The sequence below is a fragment of the Oryctolagus cuniculus genome, chromosome 16 (genome assembly GCF_051225735.1).
Source record: "Oryctolagus cuniculus isolate XC-2025 breed Fujian yellow rabbit chromosome 16, ASM5122573v1, whole genome shotgun sequence".
NCBI classification, from domain to species: Eukaryota; Metazoa; Chordata; class Mammalia; order Lagomorpha; family Leporidae; genus Oryctolagus; species Oryctolagus cuniculus.
Window position 1 is genome coordinate 65597154 of NC_142882.1, and position 27316 is coordinate 65624469.

General features: G+C 38.6%; 1 protein-coding gene across 1 annotated transcript in view; it reads left to right on the plus strand.

Annotated features, from left to right (window-relative positions):
• POU6F2 (POU class 6 homeobox 2) overlaps positions 1 to 27316 on the plus strand; it is a 448120-nt gene that overhangs the window by 18039 nt on the left and 402765 nt on the right. Inside the window, exon 2 of the mRNA XM_089315645.1 lies at positions 18386 to 18557. Within this exon, the coding sequence (XP_089171771.1) occupies positions 18392 to 18557 (166 nt within the window). The 5' untranslated portion in view covers positions 18386 to 18391. The remainder of the gene's footprint in view (positions 1 to 18385; positions 18558 to 27316) is intronic.

The window sequence follows — 27316 nt, forward strand, 5'->3', positions numbered from 1 at the left end:
TATAAACCTAACCTCTCTTAAACCAACCCTAAACATCCTATAATATCTTAAGTGATGCAGTAGAAACATCCCAAATAAAATCAGTATCATTCATGTTATTTCCAGTTTTCTTAGTGATACAAAATTCAACCATAAATAAAAAGGGGACATTCTGTGATAGATAGGAAAATATATTCACAGTCCTAATAGAATACTCTGAAAACTCAGTAGATCTTCTTTAGAAGTAAAAAACCATATACAAATTGATTATAGGAAGGGAAGTTGATTTTTTGTTTACAATAGAAACAAAACATTGGAAAATGTTAGATAAAAATATATTATTGATATGAAGAAATTTGGACCACACCTCACTGATAATAATAAAAGAAAATGTAAATAAATGGAAAGAACAAGCAAATTTCTTGCTGGTGATACTTTATATAATAAAAATGATATCTTTCTCCTCCCACTTTTAGAATTTGTCAATGATTTTGAAGTACATCTGAGAAATAGCTTATTGCATTTTTGACAGAGGAAGATTGTGCCCTATTATATGTATAAATATGTGTATTTGTGTTTACATATTTTATGTAATGAGTCGCATCTTATATTACATATAAATTATGCATATATTTAATATCAAATGTTTTGTGTATATAGCATGTTTACATGCATATATATGCACATACAGAACACATGTATATGATAATATGTTTCATTAGACAACAATGGTCTCAAACCAGAGGAGATTCCATTACTACTTAATATTTTTATTAAAAACAAGAAAGCATGTCAATGGATTATTTAATTATGTTCTAAAATTTGTTTGGAAAATGTAAGATTTTTAAATTAATATCAGATACCTGCATACATTCCAGATAGAATATAGAATTACTTTAAAAATTTAGAAAACTTAAAAATTGGTGAATATGACTTCCCATGGATAGGGAAGGGATTTCTCCTAATAAAACAATAGAATAAAGGATAAATATGACAGAATAAAATATTTTAAGATCCTTTTAAAACCAACATTAATAAAAATAAAAGGAAAATATAAATCATAAATCATAAAAAATAGGGATGCAAACAGTTTAGAATCAGGAAGACTGCCAAATTATTTAGCTTCATTTATTTCATTGTCATCATAAATGAAATGAAGAAAATAGCTCTCCTGGCTGTTGGGAGTTTAGAAATAAAGTGTATATTTATAGCACAGCAAATTCTCAACACATTGTGTCATCCATTATTTTTCTAAGTTTTACCTATTTTATGTGGATACAAAGTTTCAATAAGAAAAATATTTAGACCCCCAATAGGAAGACAAAGGAAGTGATTAACTTATAAAAGAAACTTAATTAGGTAATAAAGTTGATAAATTTAACCTTGTTAATGAAATGCAAATGAAAATATTAATAAAATGCCACTTTCCATCTAATAAAATAAAAAATTAAAAATATGAAAGAGGTTTCTCAAATCCTGGGAGCATAAATTTTCTGCCATCTGATCTTGAAGACAATTTGGCAGTGGTCCATATTCTTTTAACCTGTAATTTCACTCTTGAGAATGTATTTAAACCTGTCAAAATTTTATTTTCATGTGAGTAAGTGGATATATCTTAAATCAAGGGACTCCATGATTTTTTGATAATCCAGCTTTATCAATGAAATTTTTTTACATGTAGCTTAAGGTTCTTTTTATGATACATATTTTTACCACTAAAAAAATACATGACATAGAATTGAAAAAATTGGGGTAGAAATTCCATTACTTTGTCCCTGCACCTCAATGCATTGTCTTGTAACCACCCCTACTGTGCACATATCTCATTTTAAAGACCACTGTCCAGAATGCTCAGCAGTTAGATAAGAGTTAAATAAATCAAGGCACATCCATCAGGTCAAATATTATGCAGCTGTTGGAAACCACAATTTCAGATGTTTAATTTTGAGAACATGGTTACGATGTCATATAATAATGTCTGCGAAGGCAAATACAGTTTCTAGCTGTCTTGCCATTCTAAGCCAAGAACTACCTAGGGGCACATGTTGGGTCCTTAGCAAATATACATATATATTAAGTGAAAAATAAATTAAGAAAGCAGAATACTATCTTGCATGTACAATGTGATTCCAAAATATTAAGATATATATACTATAAATATATGTAGGTATGTATACATATATCAACATTTTCTGAGTTCTGTATTACTAAATTAAAATTCAAGGCAGATATGGCTGAAAAATAGTGCTTAAATGTAATATGACTCTCAAATTGAATGGTAAATCTTGAAAGGATAAAAGGTAATGTCAGAAATAAAGGGAATATGAAATAAATAGCTCAGAATCCCAAATTTTATAACTCAGAGGACAGAATAGGAAGAAGTTGTAAAAGGGCTTCTCTTATTGAAAAGCTATTATAAATCTGTGTATTGCTATCATATGCTTCCTTCTGAAATACCAGGAAATCTTGATAACTCTTTTTTTATTCCTCAGCATTTACCTTTATGATAGATGTCCTCATACTTTAGTGTTCATAGGAATTTTCTGGAAACTTGTTAGAGGTGTATTTCTGAGCCTCATCCTCTGAGATTCTGCTTGGACAGGTTTGAGGACGGGTCCAGTGACTTTTCTAAGACTTGATAGTGGTGAAGCATCAAGAAGAATGGGCCTTGGTGGCTGTAGGGACTAGCTCCTCTCCTCCCCTGGCTGCTCACACCCAGGGTGCACTCTGCCACTCATCCAATCAAGCCCAACAGGTCGACAGATCATGGGCATTTCTCTTTGTCTTCATTCCCTAGACAATACAGTAGAGCGCCGGTTTAGGTTACAGTAGATATCCTAAGTGATCTGGAGATGATTTGGAACACACTGGAGGCTGTAGATGCGTTATATACAAATAGACACCATTTTACACCAGAAGCTTGAGTATCTGCAGATTTGGGGTGTGGGGTCCTGGAACCAGTCCCTTGCAGATATGAAGGGATGGTTGTACACATGACACACTCACCCCCTACCCTGCATGATCCATATGTCTATTCACAGCAATGCGTGGTTACCCAATAGCATGGTGTTTGTTTGGCCTTCACCATAATTTCAGCTGCAAGAAGGCCCTGGTCTTGCTCTGTCTTGTTCAAAGAGTGTCCTCTTCAGATGGAAGAGCAGGTAGCATACATTATTAACTTGATACATAGTTGTTGAGTAAATGTCATTAAATGAGGAGAAAAGGATTCCAATACTCCCTATGCAACAACACATCAAACTATTTTCCACTGGACTTCAAAAAGGTATTCCATGTTTAAAAATCTGTTGTAATTGGTTATCAGCTTTTATAAATCAAAAACATGGGAATTTATTTCTTAGTTTGTCTAGATACTAACTTAAATTTACTTTCATGTTTACCTTTAATTTAAAAAAATTTCATAATTTCTCTGATTTTTGGAAAATTCTGCAGGTTGGATCATAGTTTTGTTTGGCATACTAAGGGAATGAGTGCCCACAGGTGGTCCCCTCAAGACCAGAAAGCCAACGGCAAGCCTTGAAGGCACAGATGAAGTCCCACAGGGCATCCCAGCAGGTGCCTCTTTTAGTAGGAATGAAGGAAGGCAGACACATGGACCTTGTAGTCAAAATATGTGAGAAAGTGAAAGCCAGCAGTATTTCATTTCTCATTTGCTTTGTGCAGATAAAATACATGTATGCATGGAGATTCAATTGAGGCCACTTAGGGCCCTCGTATATTACTGTCATGGGAGTAGATCCCACTTATGACATTTGGATTTGGGATGGTTCAGCCATGATTGAAGTTGTCTTTATTCAGTCTGTGAAGCATGTGTCTAAGCAAATTTATGGTAGAAGGTTGGGAATGGCATAAATGGAGCCTTGTAAACTCACCGGGAAAAAAGTCACTTGTTTACAAAGAATTTAGCAATCTGCTTTTATGTGCCTTTGTGGATGCGCCTCACTGATCTGTTAAAATAAGTTTGTTCTCCTATTTATAACAGATCAGTCATTCTAATTAAGGCATGTACTTGAAGATATTAAGCCAGAAATTTGATAGAAATAGTCATTGACAAACAGCAGTGACCTGGACTTTCGTCTGCTCCATGTGACAATGCAGGTCTTCAATCCCAAGGACCCTCTAGGTGGCTCTGTAGACACCTTGCTTCCATGTGTGACTTTCAGAGTTGAAGCTGGTGGGTCACCAGCTGCCAGTTGTCTCCCTGAAATCAGGACTGAAGCCTAGAAAACCACAGTTAAAACTCTCTGGGTGGAACAACCTATTCATTCCTTAGCAGACTTCATGGTGTCAAAACCATGCTTCAAAGACAGGGTGGTGTTTGTGTGTGTGTTCCTATTTCTCATCCTTTGGGACAGTGTCAGCATTCAGATTGGGAATGCCAGGAAAACATGGCTGAAATTCATACATGCTTTTTTCATAATATGCATTTTCCATGAACATTTTGAAGACCCTCGTGTATGTGGATTTGAGTTTTTTGCACCAAAAAAATTTCCTTTAATTCTATTTTTCCATGAATGTTTTTAAGTACCCTTGTATGGAAGCACACTAAAGATGTTGAATACCTTTCCTCTCTTTCCTTTATTGGTGTCTATTTAACGGTGAAATTTTTGAAGGTAGAAAATGCTTCTTTTTTTCTTTCTTTCCTTTTTTTTTTTTTTTTTTTTTTGACAGGCAGAGTGGACAGTGAGAGAGAGAGACAGAGAGAAAGGTCTTCCTTTGCCGTTGGTTCACCCTCCAATGGCCGCCACGGCCGGCGCGCTGCGGCTGGTGCACCGCACTGATCCGATGGCAGGAGCCAGGTGCTTCTTCCTGGTCTCCCATGGGGTGCAGGGCCCAAGCACTTGGGCCATCCTCCACTGTACTCCCGGGCCACAGCAGAGAGCTGGCCTGGAAGAGGGGCAACCAGGCAAATGTTTCTTAATCTTTCCATTCTCCATTGTCCCTGGCATAATACCTTGTACATGATGAACTGTCAGTATGTATTTCTTGAATTGCATCAGTTTTTCTGAAGTAGACCCTCATTCGGAGCCGTCATCAATCCCTGCAAACTAAAGAAAACATAAACATGAATCAAGGCTGGCCAGGTTTTAAAATGGCCTCCAATTTTAAAGGCTGGGGATGTAAAGAAATATTTAGGGGCTGGTGCTGTTGCATAGTAGGCTAAGCCTCCACCAGCAGCACCAGCATCCCATAAGGGTGCTGGTTCGCGTCCCGGCTGCTCCTTTTCAAATCTAGCTCTCCGCCTATAACCTGGGAAAGAAGTGGGAGATGGCCCATGTGCTTGGGCCTCTGCACCCAAATGGGAGACCCAGAGGAAGCTCCTGGCTGCTGGCTTTAGATCAGCCCAGCTCCGGCCATTGGGGCCATTTGCGGAGTGAACCAAAGAAGACTTTTACTGTCTCTCCCTCTCTCTCTAGCTCTATCTCTCAAGTAAATAAATATTTAGATGAGCCCCTGTTTATGATTTGGGTTAGACACAAAATTGCAAAATATTTAAGTGTTAATAAATATAGCCGACAGGGTGAGGAGAAACCATAGGAAATAAACCTCCAAGTACACTTATTCGTGAGAGCCCAAGTCCCCAGGAAGGAGAGATTCAGCTGATTTTTCCAATCACATTCTCCCTTCCTCCCCACCTCCATCTCCTTGGAATTATTATCTGTGCTCCTCTTAAAAGCTCAGAAGCCTTTTGTATTGAAGCAGCATTCAAAGGACAGTCAAGGGTCACATTTGGAATATTAAAGGGGAGTGGATTACAGATAAAGGCAGGCAGGGAACACCCAAGGTAGAAAAGGAGAGGAAAAGGTCCCTGGAGTGGGAAGGCTACCTGGACTGCTGGGAGGGACAGGAAGCCAGAGCAGAGCCACCCACAGGAAGCACTTCATAGCGCGGAGCCGTCCACAGGAAGCACTTCCATAGCTCCCAGCTGCCCACAGGAAGCACTTCCATATTGCCTTGCTGCAGTTTGCAAGTGGAGGGCAGGAAATTGCATATTAGAGAAATCAATTAAGCCTTTTGAACAGAAGTAGAATGACTCCTTTAGAGAATGTGCAGTCGTGAACCTTGTGGCATTAGAAGCCCAATGCTGTTTTAATTCCACGGAATTTACAGCTCGCTGACAGTTACTTATTTCTTAAAATAATAAAGCTTGAGGATTTGTAGAGCAAATTCTTTCTCGAAAGACTTCTGAGTTATTTAGTTCTTAAACATCTAACAGTTTTTTGACCTTTCTTCCATCTTTTATAGATATCGATTCTTGTTTTTGTTTTTCAAACGAAATCAATGGGTATTTAGGGAGGGTTTATTATATGCCAAGCATTGCCTTCTTCTTTGGAGGAGGATACAAAGACAGGTGGGGCTCCGTGTGCACACGTAGGGGAGAGGGAGGATAAGGGAAGTGACTCTTGAATCCCTTTGGAAATCTGAGGATGGCTGAGGAGCTTCTCAACAATAAAACACACAGAGGTTCACACTTGTGGGAGGGTCACAGAAAGAGCATGGAGCAAGCAGAGAGAAATCTCTTCTTGCTGTTATGCCGCCAACCTGTGCCTAGCACCATTTGTGAATTATTTAATCTGCAAACCTATCCCATGAGACACTGTGCTATCATTATTAGTCCCATTTTCCTCTTAGGGCAGTGGAGGCTTAGAGATGCAGTAAGACTCTTGCCCCAGGCTTCTCTGTGAGGGCAAGGGGATCCCAAGAGCCTGAGGCCAGGCTCTCTGGCCCCAGTGCACAATCCTCGCTGCTGGCACCATGGGACTAAGACGTGGCAGGTCACAGGTGAGGGATGGGTGTGCGGGGTCCCGGGTCCCAGATGAGGCTGGCCGCAGTCAGCCCCCTACGGGCTAAAGCGCCTCAGTGAGTACCTTAGGCCAGGCAGCTTTGCGCTACTTTATCGCCGTGTGTCAGAAAACCCTCTGAGCAAGTTAGCATCATTGTACTGTGAAGAGCACATTCTGTGGTTGTGCGTTGCCCAGCCAGACACCGTGGTGGAACAGAGGGAGACTTGGGTGGGGCCAAGTGTGTGGCCCTGGTTTGTCGTAAGCAATAGTTTGGATCCAGTTCAGGAGATACTGTGGACACAGTCAGCTTTGGAACTGTCAGCAGGGGGCAGAATGGATGTTTCTCTTTATTTATGGAAATCGGAAACTGTAAGGAACTGGATTTTTTTTTTCTTAAGGAAAAAGCTTTTCTCTTTAACTGTGCATCCTTTGTTATACAGAAAGAAAAGATGGAGTTAATGTGTACACATATTTAAGTATTCATTTAACTATTTTCCTTTAAGAATAAGTGATAGAATAACATCTTATTTCCACTATGCTGTGTGTGTTTGAAGATACAAGCTTCTGAATGGCTTCTGCTAGAATTTTAAGGTACTAGAAAATAAGCTTTTCCCAAGACAGAAATTCGATGTTCCCTTTTTGGAACTCTTAAGCAAGCATACAAACTGTCAAATATAAATTCACTTTACCATGAGTTGTATTCTGATTAAATTCTGATACCTACTTGAAAGTATCAGATCACAAAGAATGTATGAATATAGGGTATGTGTATGCTTTGTCAATTCTGCTGTATAACCCCATTACCAAAAGACCAGATCTAGATGAGCCTGGATTGAACTCTTATTGATGCTTTTTCACAAAGGCAGCAGAAATTGAATTGATGGTGTTATTAGGTTGTCAATACCAGTGTCTCCCTTTCTTCCCAGATAAGTATGTGTGAAGCATCATCCCCACAGTCATTTTAACCTCCTGAGGGCAAAGAAGCTATGGAGGTTCAAGGTGCTGTCCTGGATAGGTGTCCAGCTGTATACAAGATGCTTTGTAGAAAGTCCAGAATGGGCAGACTGTCTGTTAATCTACAGGTTTGTGTTGCTGTTGATGAGTTGTTGTCCTTATTTGCTTGTTTGTATTTAAATACAGCTGCATCAAATGTTTTCATTTTCTCTGGAGTTATCTTCAGAGTATAAGCAGAGTGAAGAGGATGTGGGAATCATGGTTGAGACCTGGAGAGGGATAGAGGCATTAGGGGAGAGGGAAATTATGCACTTATCTGAGGTTCATCAAAAAAGACAAGACACTCTCCACCTGGGCTCATATGTTCCCTTTTATTGTTGGTAAATGTGAAACCAAACATTTTACTATCATTGCTTTCTTCCAAGATGATTCCAAACATTCACCTTCACCAATGTTTCCCTAGATAAAGTATGGCAGAACTGGGGCGGGGGTGGGCAGCAAATAGTGTAATTTTCCCAGGGCACCTTCTGAGCAGGGGCTCTTGATCCTATTTCATTCTGTAATGACTTTTTCTGCCTCTAAGACAGTGTTTAACTGCAGGTCATTGCCCAGAAGAGTTGGTTGTGTTGCAGGTGGCCTAAGTGAACATGTATGCAAAACCGTTAGGTTCTTGTTGGGAGGTAATGATATAAGTGGTTAGAGATAGGAAGGGTTTGCACATTCTTAAAGCTTCTAAGTCTGGTTATGATGAAAACAGACTCTCAGATCAAGAGCTGTCACATATTTAGATACTTATTAAACAGACTCTTATTATCAACCATTCCAATACAGCTTGCTTAAGCTGTCTGGTAAGCTTGAAGTCGTAGAACTTTGTCCTTTTAGGTAAATCTTTAACCTTTTGCCTGGAAGATCGACTAAGGAAGATAAGGGAAAGTTCTAGAAGCAAGATCGGTTTCTCTAACAGTTCATACCAGGCAACTAATATTCTCAGACCCAAAGGCTGGGCGTGAAACAGTTTGCAAATCAAATTAGTCCCCATGCATATACACAACAAGACTTGCTAGATCCTCAGTACTCTTTAATTTTATGCAAGGGTAGAGAATATCTCTAAAATATCTTAACCAGTACAATTATATTGAATACGACTAATTTAACCAATAGGAACTCATTTCTTTATTTTTATTTTTATTTTTTTTTAACTTTTATTTAATGAATATAAATTTCCAAAGTACGGCTTATGGATTACAATGGCTTCCCCCCCCCCCCCATATTGTCTCTCCCACCCGCATCCCTCCCCTTTCCCACTCCCTCTCCCCTTCCATTCACATCAAGATTCATTTTCAATTCTCTTTATATACAGAAGATCAGTTTAGCATACATTAAGTAAAGATTTCAACAGTTTGCTCCCACACAAACATAAAGTGAAAAATAATAGATGATTTTTTTTAAATGATGATGAAATCAGATCAGACCTATTGTCATGTTTAATCCCAGTGAGAGTCAAGTTGGGAATTGATAATTTCTTCTTCTTTTTTTTTTTTTTTTTTTTACAGAGGATCAGTTTAGTATACATTAAGTAAAGATTTCAACAGTTTGCACCCCCATAGAAACACAAAGCGAAATATACTGTTTGAGTACTCATTATAGCATTAAGTCTCAATGTACAGCACATTAAGGACAGAGATGCTACATGAGGAGTAAGTGCACAGTGACTCCTGTTGTTGACTTTACAAATTGACACTCCTGTTTATGGCATCAGTAATCTCCCTATGCTCCAGTCATGAGTTTCCAAGGCTATGGAAGCCTTTTGAGTTCTCCGACTCTTATCTTGTTTAGACAAGGTCATATTCAAAGTGGAGGTTCTCTCCTCCCTTCAGAGAAAGGTACCTCCTTCTTTGAAGACCTGTTAATAGGAACTCATTTCTAACCTCCATTAATGCTGATCAACATAGCTTTAAGTCTACCCAAATTCAAATAAGTTGTAACAAACAGCAAAATGCAGAGTGAATGAATGGTGAACAGTGAATAGAGGCGAGATAGCCACACAGTTTGTGATAGCTAAACTTGGAATATGATCTTTTTTATTAAATTTTTGATCATAAATATTGATTAAGGCAATTGAACCAAGAATGAAACTTGGGTGTGGACAATTTTTTTTTTCTGGAAAAAGAAAGATAGTAAATATTTTAGGCTTTTCCCAGCAAAGTTTTAAAAGGATCTGTTGCTGAACATGTGGCTCTTTCTCTCCATCTCCTGATCTCTGTCTCTTGATCTTTCTCTCTTATGCTCTTCCTCTCCCTCTCTTCCTTCTTTGCCCCTTCCCTCCAGTCTATTGCGTTTCCTCCAATAAACCCTTTCCCTTAAAAAATTTTTTTTAGGCTTTGCAAGCCATAAGGCAAAACGCAGCCTACCTATTTAGAAGGGACATAATCTTGGGGAAGGCAGCTCTATTCAGCTCAGGGCAATTTGGGGAGAGAATTCAGTTGTGAGCAGTTGGGGACTGACATGCTTGGCTTCGGGGAAAGAGAGTGACTGGGTCTTAAAAGGATCTGGGCAGAGCACCCCAGCATGCACTGTGGTATACATATGTGTCTTCTACAATGTAATGGTTTAGTGACTCCTGCTTCAAACTGAAGGTACGGAGAAAAAAGTAACCCACAGTCGGTTGGATATCTTAATGAGGAAGCAGTATTATAGAAAGTCGTCAATCTGTATAATACTCTGTCTTTCAAAATATATTCATATGTGTTATCTGTACATTATCTGACTGAGCCTCACAATTTTCCCCAGGAGATAGAGAAAACCATGTTGATGGGGAACCAAGATGGAAGAGGTGACAATTCATGTTTAGTCCTGTATAGGATTAGTGCTGAATAAGGGACTGTGAAGTCCTTTGTAGTCTCTTCAATCTTCTCACTTTATAAACCCAGCATTTGTTTAAAAAATTTTTTATAGATTTATTTATTTACTTGAGTGGCATAGTTAGAGAAGGAGAGACAGAGAGAGGTCTTCCACCCACTGGTTCACTCCTGAAATGGCCACAACTCCTAGAGCTGGGCCGATCGGAAGCCAGGAGCTTCTTCTGGGTCTCCCATGCAGGTGCAGGGGCCTGAGCCTTTGGGCCATTCTCTACTGCTTTCCCAGGCCATTAGCCAGGAGCTAGATCAAAAGTGAAGCAACCAGGACCTGAACTGGTACCCATATGAGAAGCCCGGTACCACATGCGGATGCTTAACCTACCACACCACAGTGCCGGCTCCTTGTTTCAAATTTTGAATGCTGGGTTTGGGCATTTGGCAAAGTCATGAATTTGCCACTTTGAACACCTGTCCCCATATTGGAGTGCCTGTGTTGGATTCCCAGCTCTTCTACCCATTCCAGTTTCCTGGTGGTGAGCACTCTGGGAGGCAGCAAGTGATGGCTCAAGTAATTGGGTCCTTGTCAACCATATGGGAGAGTTGGATCAAGTTCAGTCTCCTAGCTTCAGCTTGTCCCTATTCTGGCTGTTGTGGGCATTTGGAAAGTGAACCATCAAATAGGAGATCTCTCTTGATTTGTCTCTATCAAATAAAACAAAATTTTAATGCCCTGCTTGATTATCACAGGATACAAATTTACTTATTTCGGGATACAGTGTAGCTCCGGCCATTGCAGCCAGCTGGAGAGTGAACCAGCAGATGGAAGACCTCTCTCTCTCTCTCTCCCTCTCTCTGTGCCTCTCTTCTCTCAATGTAACTCTGACTTTGAAATAAATAAATAAATAAATAAATATTTAAATAGAATTTCTACTACACTACGTTTAAGTGATATGGGAGAAGAGACAGCTGCTGGGAATATGGGATTGAGGAAGAAAGTACAGGTTGGGATCAGCACTTTGCTGTGAAAATCTACTTTGGGACAACCAAGGATATATATTAAAGGTCTTTAAAAAGTTCATAGAAAATACGTAGTCTGAAAATTATGCATGGATTTGAAATTTTTTTACCAAAGCATCTTTTAACTCAACTTTCCATGAACTTTTTGAAGTATGTTTATAAAACTCTGTAAGTTCATTACAATGTGACCTTCTATTTGTTGAATATTTGCTATAAATGTAGGACTTTCTGCTTTTTCCAAAACAACTCTTGTTTTTGGTCCAAAAAGTAGCATTAAAGATAAACTAATTGGGTGAATTTATGGTATTTTAGTGTCCTTTGATCTTCCTAAATGTTCAAGATTTTAAGCACTAACTATGAGGAAAATTTAAAAAGTTGAATTGAAATTAAAATTAAAATTAAATTAAATTTAAAAAATTGAAATTAAAAGCCGAGTTTATTTTGATACAAAACATTTTGAAATGCATGCATATGAACAATCTTCAAAATTGCATTGAAAATATGTAGTATGAAAGAACTGTGTGAAATTAAAATCTTTTCAGCAAAATAAACTTGTTTTAGTTCCATTTTCCATAGACTTTTTGAAGTATCTTTATATACTTATATTAATAGAACAAAAAGTACAAGATTAATATAGTCTTGTTTTAAAATATTAAATAAAATGTCTTTCTAAAAGCTTTTCAAAAGCTATTTATAGAAACAATAAATATTGAATGATGAAACAGTATACAAAATTTTTATAACTTTTTGGAAAATATTCTGTGAATTAAATAAATTGAACTAAATACTCACTATTTGGTACTTGGTAAAAGAAAGAACTGTGCCTTTCTTCATGGCTAAGACCATACACTTCACACTTAAAATTATCTTTTCCCCAAACCCACTGAGGTCTACTTTCTTGTAAATTATTTGTTATTTTGATTTTTACCACTTCTCAGTTTGAGAAACTGGACACAAAATATGATGCTGGTTGTACATGTTAAATGAGTGGTAGATCATTTGCTTCTACCTTTCAATACAATTAAAATGTGGCATTTTAAGAGGGGGATGGTCCAAAACATTCTTTCTTTAAAATACAATTTTTCTATGGAGTTCTAGAAATAGATTCGTTGTGGATAACTTGACTATTCTCTGAGACTTAACAACCAAATGAGCTATTGCCTTGGATTTTTGAAGCCTGCCTATCTTGTTTACATTTTCCTCAAAGTCACTCTGCTGGTGTATTCCATTGTTGGTTTGTGTGTACATAAAAATATGCTGGACCTAGTTCAAGCTCAGTTTCAAGGCTGTTGGGTATTTTCATCGCGTGGCTGCCACTAGACACGGATGCTTTGCTAAGTTAATGATCTTGCTATCTTTAGTTTTTCTGATTATAAAATAAGAATGATTATGCTTATAAAAACTCTATTGGTTAAATTATTGAAGGCTGTGAGCTGAATTATATCTTTGTTTTAAATCTGGTATTATTTTTAGCACCCTAATAAAAGCCCAAGTAGAATGCTCCTTTTTAATACACTGCCCTATATCTACTCTTCAAATAAAGGTTACACAACAGAAATACCTTGGGACATCTCTATTTAAAATTATTTTAAGGATATCAGAAATAAATGAGAGTACACATGGTTAGTGCACACTAAGCCCTATGCAATTGGATACTATCTGCACATAAATGAACTTCAAGGAATGTTAATTAAGTAAAAGTTAGAATGTGACAAGTACTAGGCACACATACTTAAAGGAGTCTTTTAGTCTAACATTATAGAATCATACTTTAATTTTGTATTTAAATCGTACTTTAATCATACTTTGTACTTTAATTTACTGGTAATTTAAGCTGACATACTCTAGATCTATTAGATAATACTATAATAAGGGATATAAGGAAAAGCCCTCCTACGATTAGATTATTTGGGGAGATGCTGGTTTAATTAGTTAGATTGTTTTTAATAGTTTATCTTGCTGCATTTTCACGTGGGTATGACTGCAGAACTCTTTCATTGAACAGCTTCTGGGACATGTGTTTTGTGGAGTGCACATTGGAAAATACTATTTTAGTCTAACATTTTCATTTTCTAGATGAGAAAACTGAGGTGGCTAGCTACTTTTATCTAAGAGTGAGACTGAACTCAAGATACAGATGTTGGACACTATTTGATACTACTTTTTTTTTTTTCAAGATTTTATTTATTTGAGAGTTAGAGTTGCAGACAGCGGGAAAAACAGAGAGAAAGGTCTTCCATCCACTGGTTCACTCCTCAAATGACTGCAAAAGCCAGAGATGAACTGATCCAGAGCCAGGAGCTTTTTTAGGGTCTCCCACATGGGTACAGGGGCCCAAGCACTTGTGCCATCTTCTATTGCATTCCCAGGCCATAGCAGAGAGCTGGATTGGAAGAAGAGCAGCCAGGACACAATCCGGTGCCCATTTGGGAAACCGGCGCTACAGGTGGAGGCTCAGCCTACTATGCCACAGCACCAGCCCTGATCTTCTTCTGTTGACACCATATTGCCCCATAGATTGCAGCCCAGTAGTGCAAGCTAGAGTGGTGTTTTGTACCTTGATTCTGTGGAGAAGATACTGCCACACATCATGCTCTGGAAATCGGTTATCCAGGTGCTAACACCCTTCATTAGCACACTGGCTCTGTTGCCCTTAACCTGAGATTTTTGGATACCTCCTGAATGACTAAGTCTCTGAGTCTTGGCTTTTTCATTGAGCACCTACTGTGCAGTCTAACATGATAGCAATCTTCGGAGATGAATGGATTAAGGTAGAAAGTGCGGCTTTACCACTTAGGTGTGTGTCTTGGGGTAAGTCACTTTGCTTCTCTGAGTCTCAGTCCCTTATCCATAAGATGAAGTTAATATCCTGTATGGTTTGGGTAACGTTAGATATCTGAAGAGTCTGTCTAGAAAATTCACCCAATAAATGGGGCCTATTTGTATTTTGTAACAGTCCCTGTAATAGATAAATAATTACATTGTAGTTCAGATCTTTGTCATAGTCTGTTCCTCATGGGACACGCTGAACATTTTGGTCGAGATTTTGCTAGTAGAAGCGGTTTTTCTGGTTCTCCCTTTTTCACTCTTTCTTGGGTTTCCCACGGCCTTTGTGAGTGTCCTGCACTGGCATGTGCCATGTTCTGATACTGGACACATTGGACACTGCTCTACATTCCATCAGTGACTTCCTTCTTCTACTAGGGTTGAGAAGCCAGGTGCCAAGACTGTTCAACTTCTTCGGCCGTGGTACTAACAACTCTAGGTTTTCAAGAACAAAGTCTTACCAGCTCACTTTTTCGAGCTGCACCAGCTGTTTGTGTTCCTGGTTGCTGCTGCGAGATGCTTATACAGAGTGAAGTCGCAACTCTTAAATTTCTGCAAGTACCTATGCAGGTTCACGTTGGAAAATCCTTTCTTCAAGCCAGCAGAAAGGATTTCACAAACTGCCATAGCACTTGGCAGTGAGAGAGCCACTTGGAAGCCGAGTGCTACTAGAGAGAGGCAGTCCCCCACCACTTACGAGACTGTACTCAGTGGTGACTGCTTGTGACACATTTTCAAATGGATCCCCCAGTGGCCGCAGCTGTGATTAAAAGCTGTCTGCTCTCTGCCTCACTGGGGGTTTGCTGTTTAACCATGTCATGCACATATATACGTGCACTACAGCTACAGCGTGGAAAACGTAAACTCTTTTGTAGGATGAAAGATCAGATGAGTACCCGAACGACAAACTCTTGCGTTTTCTGAGCAACTGAAAGGCACTAGTTGGGAACCTAGCCAGGTAGGAGGTACATAAAAGTAATTGAAGGAAGAAGAGCTAATGGTCAGTGAATATATGCCATCTGCCAATACATGCTTTGCACACAGCAGCAACACTGAACATCTTAAAGATTTAAGTGCACTTGAACTTAGCAGCTGCATTTCAGCTCCTCGGTGTGATTCGGCATTCAGTTTGACCCCTCACAAAGAAGGCAAAAGCACAGTTTGTTGTAAGTCTACCCACATAAGAGTGCCATTCTCACACGGGTTGACTATTAACATTACCTTGAAAATGCTCAAGTGAGCAGCTCAGCCACAGACACAGGGTGCTCCAAAGGCACAAGTCATCCCCCTTCGTTTAGATGAGAGAGACCGAGTGAGTATTTAACCTATTGTAAAGAGAGCCTACTAGAATTTAAACCTGGGCTTTTTACACCATGTGACAGGTGTATGGGGATACTTCAAAAAGTTTGTGGACAAATGGAATTCAAAGGGAAGTTTATTTTGGTGCAATTTTTTTTGAGACCCATGCATAGTTTTTTAATATGCATTGCCCATGAACTTTTTAAGAGCCCTTCCACTTAAGAACTCCATGAGGTGAAGCAGTGTTTTTCCCTTCCTACCCACTCCCACACAACTGAATTGGGAGAATTCAAGCACTCATTTTTTCTGGATATACAGGACGGAAATTTGTGTGCGTTTAGAGAATTGTGTGTGTCCTTTCTCCCCTGCCTGCCTTTCCCCTACCCTCAAGTTTCAAGCACTCTAAAACCGGGTGATCAAACCCAGTAAATGAAATGCTCATCTGTCACCAGCAAATTGAGGCTGCCAATACGGTGAATCGACCACATTGATGACATTGATTATATTTCAAATATTTACAATATGGTGAGACAAGCCTAATTTATTTTCTAAAGAGTTCAAGGTAGGTATCACCATTTCAGAAGGGGGAAACAATGGAGAAATGTTTGTGGTTGCTATCTGCAATAATCTGATGTTGACAGAGAGTAGTATTTTATTTAGTAATTAACAGTGTAAAGGGGAGAGGAGCTGTCATGTTGGTTCTTAAGCTGGGGAATGTGATGAAAGATGATATCTACGATCTCATCCTTTCCACTTGTTTAGGATTGTCAGGATGAGAAATGTCAGCATTATGAAAGCCCGGCTCTGCTCTTGATATGATAAAACCCTTCAAAAGCCAGTCTTTCTCTCTCCCTCGCCCCCTCCTTTCTGGATCTCTCTCTGCTCTTGCTTTTTTATTTATCCTGTTTTGTTAGATGGCAGAAATATAATTCTTTTCTTTCTTCCTATTATAAGCCACCATTTTTGTTTTATTATATGTTTCACAACCCCTAATGCCCCACTGAAAATTACCTTGTTAAATGACAGTGTTTCAAAGCCATGAATCCTTTCCACCATTCCCTCAGAGGTTTGAAACAGTCAACAGACTGTAAAGAATAAATAATAAAAAAGTATTGATTATTTTGATGACTGTGAGATTCAATTAAGTATTAATTTTGCCCTCCAGTGGACCTATCAAGGTATTCAAAAGGGAGGATTCGGCTCAGCTAAATGCGTGCTGAGTGCTTCAGCCTTAAATAGGGAGAAAATGTGTTTACCTACAGTATTTGAAGAAAAGTGCATTGATGCACAGAGTCCAATATTTAAGTGCTGTGCAAATTAAGGCCTGGCGACAGTGACATTGTTTTCAGTGGTATGAGTATTGACTAAAGAAGTGCATTTGATGACAGCTTAAACTATTTGTATTGATTAACATTTTCATAGATTATCATGTGTCATATCAAATTCACTTTTCAGGCATGAATACATTAAAAAAAAAAAAAAACCCACAGCAGACCACAACCAATGTAATGATGGGATGGGGCATGTCGCCCCACCTGCTCCTGTGCTGGTCACCTGTTTCCTGCTCAGGAACCATTTAGCCATGAACATGGCAATAAATACCTCCCAGATCACGCAAAAGGGGCACTTCTTGCTTTTTTCCTCCTGCCTCGTACTTGAACCAAAACAGTATTATGCATCTTAGTTTGCAAATGGAATAAAAAGGCTATACTTGGAAAAATAATTCTGATCCTAACACGCCCTCCTAAATGAGCTGAAGATAAAGCAGATCTAAATTATTGGGGGAAAAGTTTGCTTTTTTTTTTTTCTGGAGGTGGTTTTTGTTTTTCCTTTAATGCTCGGGGCGTATGATGCTCTAGGTATCTGAATTATTGAACACAGTTTGTAAGTATTTTCCTGATTCCTTTCTATAAAGATTTAAAGCCAATTTTTGTCTATTTTGTTGTGTACTATTTTCTTTAAAATGTTCGTTTGATTTGGGGTTAGCCTGGGTCCTGGTCCCCATTGTGGGACCGGAGAAGTCAGTTTCTAAGGGAGCTGAGAGAATTTACATAAGAAATATCTGTTCTTCCACGGAAAGCGTCTTGAGGTCTCTTTTCTCTGCTCTTGGGATCAGGTTTAATTGCTTCTCCCCCAGGGAGATGGCTTCTTAAATTAGCCGGCGGTTCCTCCATAGGGTGCTCCTGCCTTTTCAGTAGGTTGCTCAAGTACAAGCCTAGCACTTTCTTTTTTCTTCCCGCACTAAAGACAGAACAAGGTGTAAAAACACTCGCACAAAAGCACACCCCACAATTAAAGCTGTGTTGCTTAGGTGGCTTTCAAAGAAGTTTTTTTTTTTTTTTTTCTTCCGCCCTCCGAAGCCTCCTGCATCTCTCACATGCTAGTTGCGCTTTAATAGGGTGGGGAGTAATGGAGAAGTCATCGGATCTGTAATAGCTCTTCACTTGACTGCAGCCAGCAATAACAGCGGGAGCAGCCAGAGATAAGAGAGGGAGAGAGGGAGAGAGAGAGAGAGGGAAAAAGAGAGAGAGAGTGAGAGAGTGTGTGTGTGTGTAAGAGAGGGAGAAGAGAGAGGGCGAGGGAGAGAGAGGACACGCACCCTAAAGCTGCCACTTTGCTTTCCTCCCCTTCACTCTTTCCCCATCCTAGGATCCAATGATAGCTGGACAAGTCAGTAAGCCCTCGCTGTCAGTGCGCAGTGAAATGAATGCGGAGTTGAGAGGTGAGGACAAGGCTGCTACTTCAGACAGCGAGCTGAATGAGCCCCTGCTTGCGCCTGTGGAATCAAATGACGGCGAGGACACTCCCAGCAAGCTCTTGGGTAAGTCTGTCTAGGTATTTCATTTCAGTCCTCCCATGTTGTCCGGAAGAGCAATCCAATCCGCCCCCCCACCCCTCCCTCCTTCCCCCGCGCCGTTGTTCATTCCGATTTCTTGTACGGACTAAAGAGGAGCTTCAGTCTTGGAGGTGCTAAGCCGCAAAAGCCGCTTCCAGCTGGCTGGGAGGGTGTCCTCCAAACTTTGAGCAACAAGGAACTTCCTCGCTGCCCATTTTAACTTGTCAAAGCTTGTGGGCGTCCCCGGGGCTGGGGATTGTTTCCCAAAAGAAAATGGTAATAATAATCAGGAAATCAGTTCCATTGTGAGAATTGGTTAACATTTATTGAATACATATCGACTCAGTTTCGGGTTGCTTCGCAGCCTTTTGTGAAGGGGAAGGAGAGTGAGAAGTTATTATCTGTAGTCAAAGGACGGGAGAGGAGAGCTGCAAAATATCAATACAAGTCGCGCGGCGCCAGGTAAACAAAGGTGCCGACGAGAATTGCTCCCAGAAATAACGTTTTGTCATCACGATCAGGGTGAATCCGTTTTTCTCTTAAAAGGGTGCTGAGGACGCAAGCTAGGTCCTGGGCAGCCCTCACCTAGACCCTGTTCCATTTGATGTTGTGTTTAGAGCCTCGTGCTAAAGGTGGAGGCAGCCCAGGACCTTTCAGGAATCCTCGTTTTGTACACAAAACAAGAACAAGCAGCGTGCCACTCTAGCAGAGACATCTGTCATTCAAACAGATGACACTCTGTAAGCCAACTCAAACAACTGTGATCTCTAATCAGAAAGGGGAGAGGGTGTGGAGGCGCGAGCCTGAGTGATAGATGTTGATGGATGTCTCTGCTGGAGAGCACTTTGTGGTTCAGAGTGACATTAGTTTTCTAGAACAATCGCTCCTGAAACACTTGCTTTTAATTATTTTCAAGTGTGTGTACACACACACACATACTAACCTGATCTGTGTGTATATCAAGCAGAGCACTCTGGTCCCAGGAGGATTAAAACAGTCATGTTCATGAACTCCAAAACATCCCTTGCGTAGACCACTTTGTTAAAGTCTTTAATTCAGTTTGAAAAATAGGCTGTTGGTTTGTTTTCTTAACCTGCGGAGAGAAAGCTGCCTTGGCAGTGTGGCAGCTCTGGGCCAGCTTCAGAAGAGAGACTTTTCTCGAATTTTATTGGCAACTTTGGTCAAATATTGGAGGGTGGTGCAGAGAAACTTGGCTTTGCTGATTTTTCTGTTGGTAAAATACTGTAACAGACTTAAGGGTATAATAGCTTCCAGTTTCAAGAAATACTGATGTTACCCTTTATTCATTGAAAAGTAATTTCACCTCTTACATAAGATTTTCAAACCTAGGCTTTAGAATTTGTAATGTAAAGAAGTTTTTTTTTTTTTTTTTTTGCCTAAGTTTTTATCCATATAGGGAGAGTTAGTTCCTAACACAGTCATTTCATTTTAGGGGGTTAGTGAGAGAAGTTGGATGAAATTATGAATTACAGAAAGGCTAAAGCCATGTTCTACTCTGATATTGAGTACACTAAGGAAGGACTTTGACTTTTAAAAGTAATCAACTGTGAGTTCAGCATAGCTGCAGATAATAAATGATTTGTTCCTAAACTTTGTATTTTTTAATAAGTGAATGTCATATAGACTTTGACCAGAGAGCTCCAACTTGTTGGCTTTCAACTGACAAAAACTGATTAATTCAGCTTCTTAACACAAATTTAGATTTCTCAGTGTTGGAGATTGTGATGGATTTGTTATGTTACCTCTTAGTGACTTACATGTTAGAGAAATAAGCTCCAAATGATTCTGAGAGTCGGAGATTTGAATTAATTCATTGAAAATAGATTTTGGGCAGAATCTTTATAGGTTACCATTTATTAAGGAATAACCCTTTAATTTGGAAATCATAGTGGGGTTTAGAAGGTACTAGCTTTCATTTTGATTTTCACAACTTCTGAATTTTTGAGGGGGAAACCCAAGAAAATATACATTCTTATTTTATATCCCTTTTGTATATCCTACTTTTTGCCTTTGAGCTCTAAAATATTCAAAGCAGTGATCGTTCCCAGTTCCCAGTTAGGTAAAGAGGAAATCGATACATGAACCACTTTTAAAAACTTGATGAAAAAATTAGAAGTGATGTGAAGCACCCCAAGATTTTTGCATGATTTCCTCAGCCATTGGCTCTGTTATGCTTTCACTTTTTAATATGAGAACTCAGCCTTAGAAATTCTTGTTTATGTAACTTGACTAAAACTTTCTGGAATAATTGTCTCCCAGAATGTTCAGCAACTCTGGGGACACAATTTAAGGGACCATTATCTTCCTTGACATGTATACGTTCAAGTCTTGCTTTCTCATCTTCAAATGTAGAACAGATTAGACTCCACTTGATAATGAAGAATTGCATTCTTTCTGAATCATTGAGAGCATCCATGTTTTCCTTTATTTAAACAGTGATTGTCTAAGGTTCTCTACCTCTTTCTGGCACAATCATTCTTACAGCTTATAAATCGTATTATAGAAAACTGTGCTTCTTTAACGACATGGGAGGATGAAGACAGATCATGTGCAGCTTGATCTGTTTAGATTCGTGGAGAGACAGTACCCAACAAAAGACGACGAACTCTGTCTTTTATTGTACCTGGAATTTCAGTATAAATGGATTTCTTTGATGCCTAGTTCCCCATCTGTGTCTTGTTCAAATTAGCAGTCTGGAGGACAAGTCTGTTTCTCTCACAGTATGGCACCTTCAGCCCAAAACTGCAGGAGAAAGGCTAATACTGATGCCCTCTATGGATAAACAAAGGGAATTCCAGGGACCATTGGGCTTTTTATGCCTCTCCTTAAATTGCACCTCTGCACTTAACAGCATCCAAAGGGAAACATACTGTGCAGAATGTGTCAGTGCTTGGAGCAGCTCGAGCACCCAAAAGAGAACAGTGAAGCCTCATGCCAGGCTAAGTAGAAAGTTCAGAAAAGGGCCCTTGTGTTTCATAAAGTAATTACACAGGGGGTAATGTTTTGCTTAACTTGAGCCATGGAAATGAAAGTACACTTAGGAGAGATGAACCCACGTTTCATTGAGAGACACGCGGTTAGGTAGTTCTGTGATGTCATTAAGGTGTGCATATTTATCCTTGTACAGCCTGTAGAGTAAGTATCTCCTCTTCCAGTTCTTGCCTTAGTATTATGCTAAATCTGAACCCTAAGAAACCTTGTAGGGGGAGAACAGCCTGTGTGTCCAGGCATTCCTAGGGGAGCTAGGTACTGCGTCTCATGGAACTCTGGTGGCATGACCCAGTGAGCGATGCCACATAGAATCACTCCTCTAACATGTGACTAGGGGTGTGCGTATCGGAAGTCATTCTCAGAACTGGTCTGTGGCAAACAGTGTCAAAGGGAAGAGGTTGCCGTGTTTTCTCTGGAGACATTTATAGCTCTGGTGTCAATGTGGTACTTCACTTTTAGCTACACCCATCAAGAATTCAGTGCTCCACATTCACTCAAGTTGGATGCTAAAATTCAAATGATAGCATCAACAACTCGGGCAGGAAAATGGCCGCAGAAAGGATAAAAGTAATATATATCCCTGGAAAAATATCTGCACTAAAGTTTTCCCCTGTATTCTCAGTCCGAGAAGTGAGACCTCATAAAACATGCCCTAAATATTTCCTCCCATATATATTTGAGGCTTGGAAGATGATTTATTAACAGTGTTTCTCCTGGGAAAATTTTTATTGTTTCAAGTCAAACCTCATGACTGCTTTAAGTCCCAACTACCTTGGGTGGCTGTCTCAGTCTGAGGGTGTTGCCTCTCAGAGAGTCCTACTGCACCGTAGCTCAGAGCTTTGAGAGGACATGAAAGCACAACACCAGTTATCAACATTGTACCTGAAATTAAAAACAAAAACAAAAACAAAAAAAAAACAAAAAACAAAAAACCTTGCTGTTGCTTTTCCTCTCATAATGGTGTGTGTTGAAAAATCACATGCAGTGGTGCTTGTAAGAGTGTATATTTTCACTGTCCTTCATCTGTGAACTACTAGAATAGAGTTGAAAGTTGAGTCGGTGTGTTCTCTATGATAGAAAATATACCATCTATTGCGGGTTTCTTTTCCATTCTGTAATCTTTCTCACAGAAACATGCATTAGGAAATTTTTTTCTTTTCAAATTGCCATCCAGTTTGACTTGATTAGAATTTATGACACTGGAGTCGTTTTCAATGACACAAGGATAAAGGACTGAATTGTCTGTCACCCCTTGAGACAGTGGTCTCTGCGGGTCAGTGTGGAGGTCATGGCAGGGCATTGCAGGGCCTGCACTTGGGGGTGATGCTGCCTCTTGCCTGTGCATGAGTGGAGGCCTTCATTATGGGATCACTGTCTGTGTTACTTGATTCAAACATCTCTCTCAAGTCTTCAATACCTTGGGTATTTGTAATAGTCTGATATAATATGCTGGAGTTGGTAATCAGTGCATAAGACTTAAGCCCAAGAGAGATTTAGCTGGGAGATGATGAGAAAAATTCTCTAGAGAAATGCATTTATTTAAGCATATGAATCAGGCTTCTACATTATTAAAAGTTTCTATAATATATCCATTGGAATTTCATTCTATGTCGAAAGTGTTCTGCTGGGGAAATATTTAAAGCAGCATTTTAAAAATCAACTAAATGATTTAAGTAATAGGTTCTATGTGAAAACAGTGATTCAAGAGAAAGCAGTAGAAACCTGCATTTGCGTAAATAAGTGGAATGTGCTATAAGGTATTTGTCAAAAATCATTTATGGTTTAATAGTCAAACAAGCCCTTGTGCTGCTATCTGACTACTTGAGGGCGAAGGTGCACATTTAGATACGTTTCATACATGTAAGAAACCCTAATGCACTAAGATATTTTAGAAATCAGTGAGAGGCTGTGTATCTCTAGACACATTTAGTTTTGTGGCTCCCCCACCCCAACCTGGAAAACCATTGTAAAGCTGTGTTGATAAATAAATCCACTTTCAATACCATTAATGTGTAAGCTTTGAAATGAAATTAAATCCACAGAGAGAGGCACCATGATCAAACTTTTCGCCTTATTCCTCCCCATAAGCTGTACTCATTTCCATGTGCCTCTCGGTGGAGGACAGTGTGCAGTGAGAGCCAGACGATTCGGTGGGGCTTTCCTAGTGCCTCGTTTTCTGTCTCTCTGCCATGCCTGTGCGGCTCAGGTCAGGCCTCTGTCTGCAGCAGAAAGTTGAGTGTTGCAGCGTCCAAGGATGCTACATGGTGGTGCATTAGCAAATCAAAATGCTGGTAGAGGTGCACTTTTTTTTCCCCTTACATGTTGGTCTTTTCTATTTTGTGATTGTTGTTAAATTTTCCTATAAACAATTGGAAATAAGACATAGTGTTAGAAATCTGATTGTTCTCTACACTGTTACTCCTTTAAATGATCCCATTTTAGTCTTTGCAACACATTGAATGTTTTCGACTTAAAGGTTTGTGTGGCATTAGGTGTTTTTGTAGTTCACCCACTCCATCTATCTATCTATTAATTATGTCATAATTAATAGATAGAGGTGCATTCCAGATTCAAACTCCCAAGGTTCAGCCCTGAAATATTTTGCCACCTTTCCTAATTACCTGGCTTAATTATATAGTCAGCATGATTCTTTTCAAGAATTGTCCAAATATACTTTTTCTCCTCATTTTGAAAATGAGGTTTAAGTGGGTGGATTCAAGCAGACTTTGAGTTATTAGATAGTAAACAGATAATTTGTGAGAGAACTGGTACTTTCTTTGATTGACGACCTTGCTGGTTTATGTTTGGGGATTAATAATACATCAGACATTCGCACATTAAAAAGAAAGTAGATGTGAAGAGGAAGGGAGGCGAGGTGAGTCCTGTTATTGGGCTGCTCCTGATTAACCAGGCCTCCCTTTGGAATGCAGAGGCAATCAGACAAGCGGGTACATTGGCCCAAATGTGCACCTGGCTCCACTTAGCATGTGCCTTGATTTTTTTTAATGCAAAAGAAAAGATAGTAAAGTGTTTATACCAAACTGGCACCCTGTCAGGGTGCAATCTGTATAAAGTTTCCTGCTGTCAGGTTAATAAATTTTTAAAAAATATCCAAAGGCAGAGGTAGAGAGAGAAAGCTCATAGTAACAGTTGCCCCTCTCCGGCAGGTGGGTTTCTCTTTAATATCCAATGTGGCTCTGAATTTTCTTGTTTGTTGTCTTCCTCGATTCTATATTTTGCTGGTGTGTCTGTTCAGCTTGCCTTTCACTTCTATATATTTATCATTTCAAATTTCAAATATCTTCAGAAAGAAATGGGGGAATGTAATTTGTTTTTAATTGTATATAATATTTTACAATTGAACTTAGACTTTTCATGCTATGACTCTGAATGAGATTCTAAGTCTGTCAACACTGGATTTTTCTCTGAGAATACCTTCATGTACTAATTATATTTAAAAAGTCATCCATCAAGGAGTAACTGGGGTCTGACAATGTGGGGGCTTTGAAGATCTCTGATTATTAAATAAGTTGACCTGACTCTTAATCTTTAAATTTAAATATCCAACCGTGTAACTCTGAGTCAGATTTCCTAAAAATTTGAAACAAGCATGGACTTGTTGAGTGACATTGTGTACTCTATGTTGTGACATTACTGGAAGTGCTCAGCCATAGACCAAGCTTCTTAGTGTGAATGGACAGGTCAGAACAAATAGCATTGAATCCCTTCTGGTGAAAGAAAGTTTATCATTCTTAGAAAAAGGGAATTTAACTTTGTTTTATAAGATGATTTTTTCCAAACTACCTAATTAAGATAAATACTCATGAGGTCTTTTTAATACTTACCAGCTAGTTTATAAATTCCCAGTGTGACATATGAATTTTATTTGAGATTATAAATATATAAATAAAAATAATTTGAGGATATGATGGAAAAGCCATGCTCAAGCTTTTCTTACAGGCTTTTCTCTTTAGGTACATTTAAGGACTTAGATGAGATGAGAACATACCATGATTTTTTTTCCATGATTTTTATAAATTAAAAAATTAGCCACATGGAGCAACATTATGAATATAGTTTAAGTCACTTTTATTGGAGGACTGTACTGCCATCAAAACCGTTTTTAATTATGAGGAAAATTATTGGGTTATAGTTAGAGAAACTACATAATAAAGTAAGTGATTCAGAGGTTTGCTATACTGAAGACTATCGGAAATAGGATTAGATAATGAAACTTGGCATTTATTACATTAAAAATCATCTTAGTAAATAACCAAGAAAAAAACCCATTGGTTTAGTATGAGGATGAGGGAGAAAATGAAAGTATGCAGTATTAGAACACTTATTATTTAGTATGGAGAGCCAACCTGAACTGATTTAACAATTTAAGGAGTATGTCTTTCCTGCTATATGTACTTGATGTTTACAGTTTTCCTAATATTTTATCTTTTGCTGTGAAAGAATCGGTATTTTTCTGAATGGATATACTTTCCAAATACCTGTATGACTTTAATTCATCCTACTAATTAGGGGGGAAAAAGCCATGTTTATGTGACCAAAGTTTTTGCATGCCAGGAAATCCATACTTAAAGATGAACAAAGTGTTTTAAAATTACATTTTCCACTTATCACTCACATACTTTATTTTTGTTTTCCCCATATTTTCTTTCTCAGGCAATATAAATACACAGTGAATAAGTGTGGTACTATCCATGTAAAACATTTGCGCATTCTTACGTAAAGTTTTCCTCTTGCTCTTCCTCACTATTCATACAAGGCTTCAAACTGTCATACAAAATTCATGGTGTTTATGTATTTTCTCTATCATAGAATTAATAATGGCTAATTTACATTAGCAAGCTTTTGTTTAGTTCATGCCATCCACAGATTATTTAAATGTACTTGTCCCATACTTCTGTGCACTGAGAAAAATGGTTCCGACATAAATTTATCAACATGAGTTTGCCTATAAAGAGCAATTAATCATATTATAGCATTCTAATATAGTTAAGTAGTACTCAAGTATTATTATAGTATCATTATGTTTCCCAGTGTCATCTTGAGTGCTGCTGTTTGTTGAGCAGGGGAGACAACAGGATTCTTCAGAATTTGTGCAGTTTAACTTAGTGAAAAAACAAACTGGGGAGTATCTGCCGTTTGTCTTACATCCACATATAAGTCATATATGTATGTATATATTTATACATGTATCTTCAATGCATGCACAAGTTACCCAAGCTAGGGAAGACTGTTGGTATATACATATTAGAAATTAAATATCCATCTGTTTGTGGGATATGCATCTATTGCAATATAAATTCTGTCCCTTTTTAAGTAAAGGGCATTTGTTAAATACTGTATTTTTTGTAAGTGCAATTTTCCCTTAAGAATTCTGTGTGCCTAGATATATTTTTGTGCATGTATATGTAAGTATATATCAAAGTAGAGTGGTACACAATCAAGAAATCACATTATAAACATTTACTATTCAAATAGCAAAGTATAATTAATCTCTGTTTTGCCATTCCTGATGGTCACATATGTGGTGATTTGTTTGTTAACACTGATGTGGCAAGATTTGTTTTTACAAACTGACGGTTTGGGGTTACTTATTGCAGGAAAGAATCATTGCTGTTGAAGTAGAAGAGAGGCTAAGGGATTAATTTGATTTAAAAATGCAAACATTTGAAGCTGTTTAAAAAGCATGAAAACTTATTATTGCAGAGTGACTT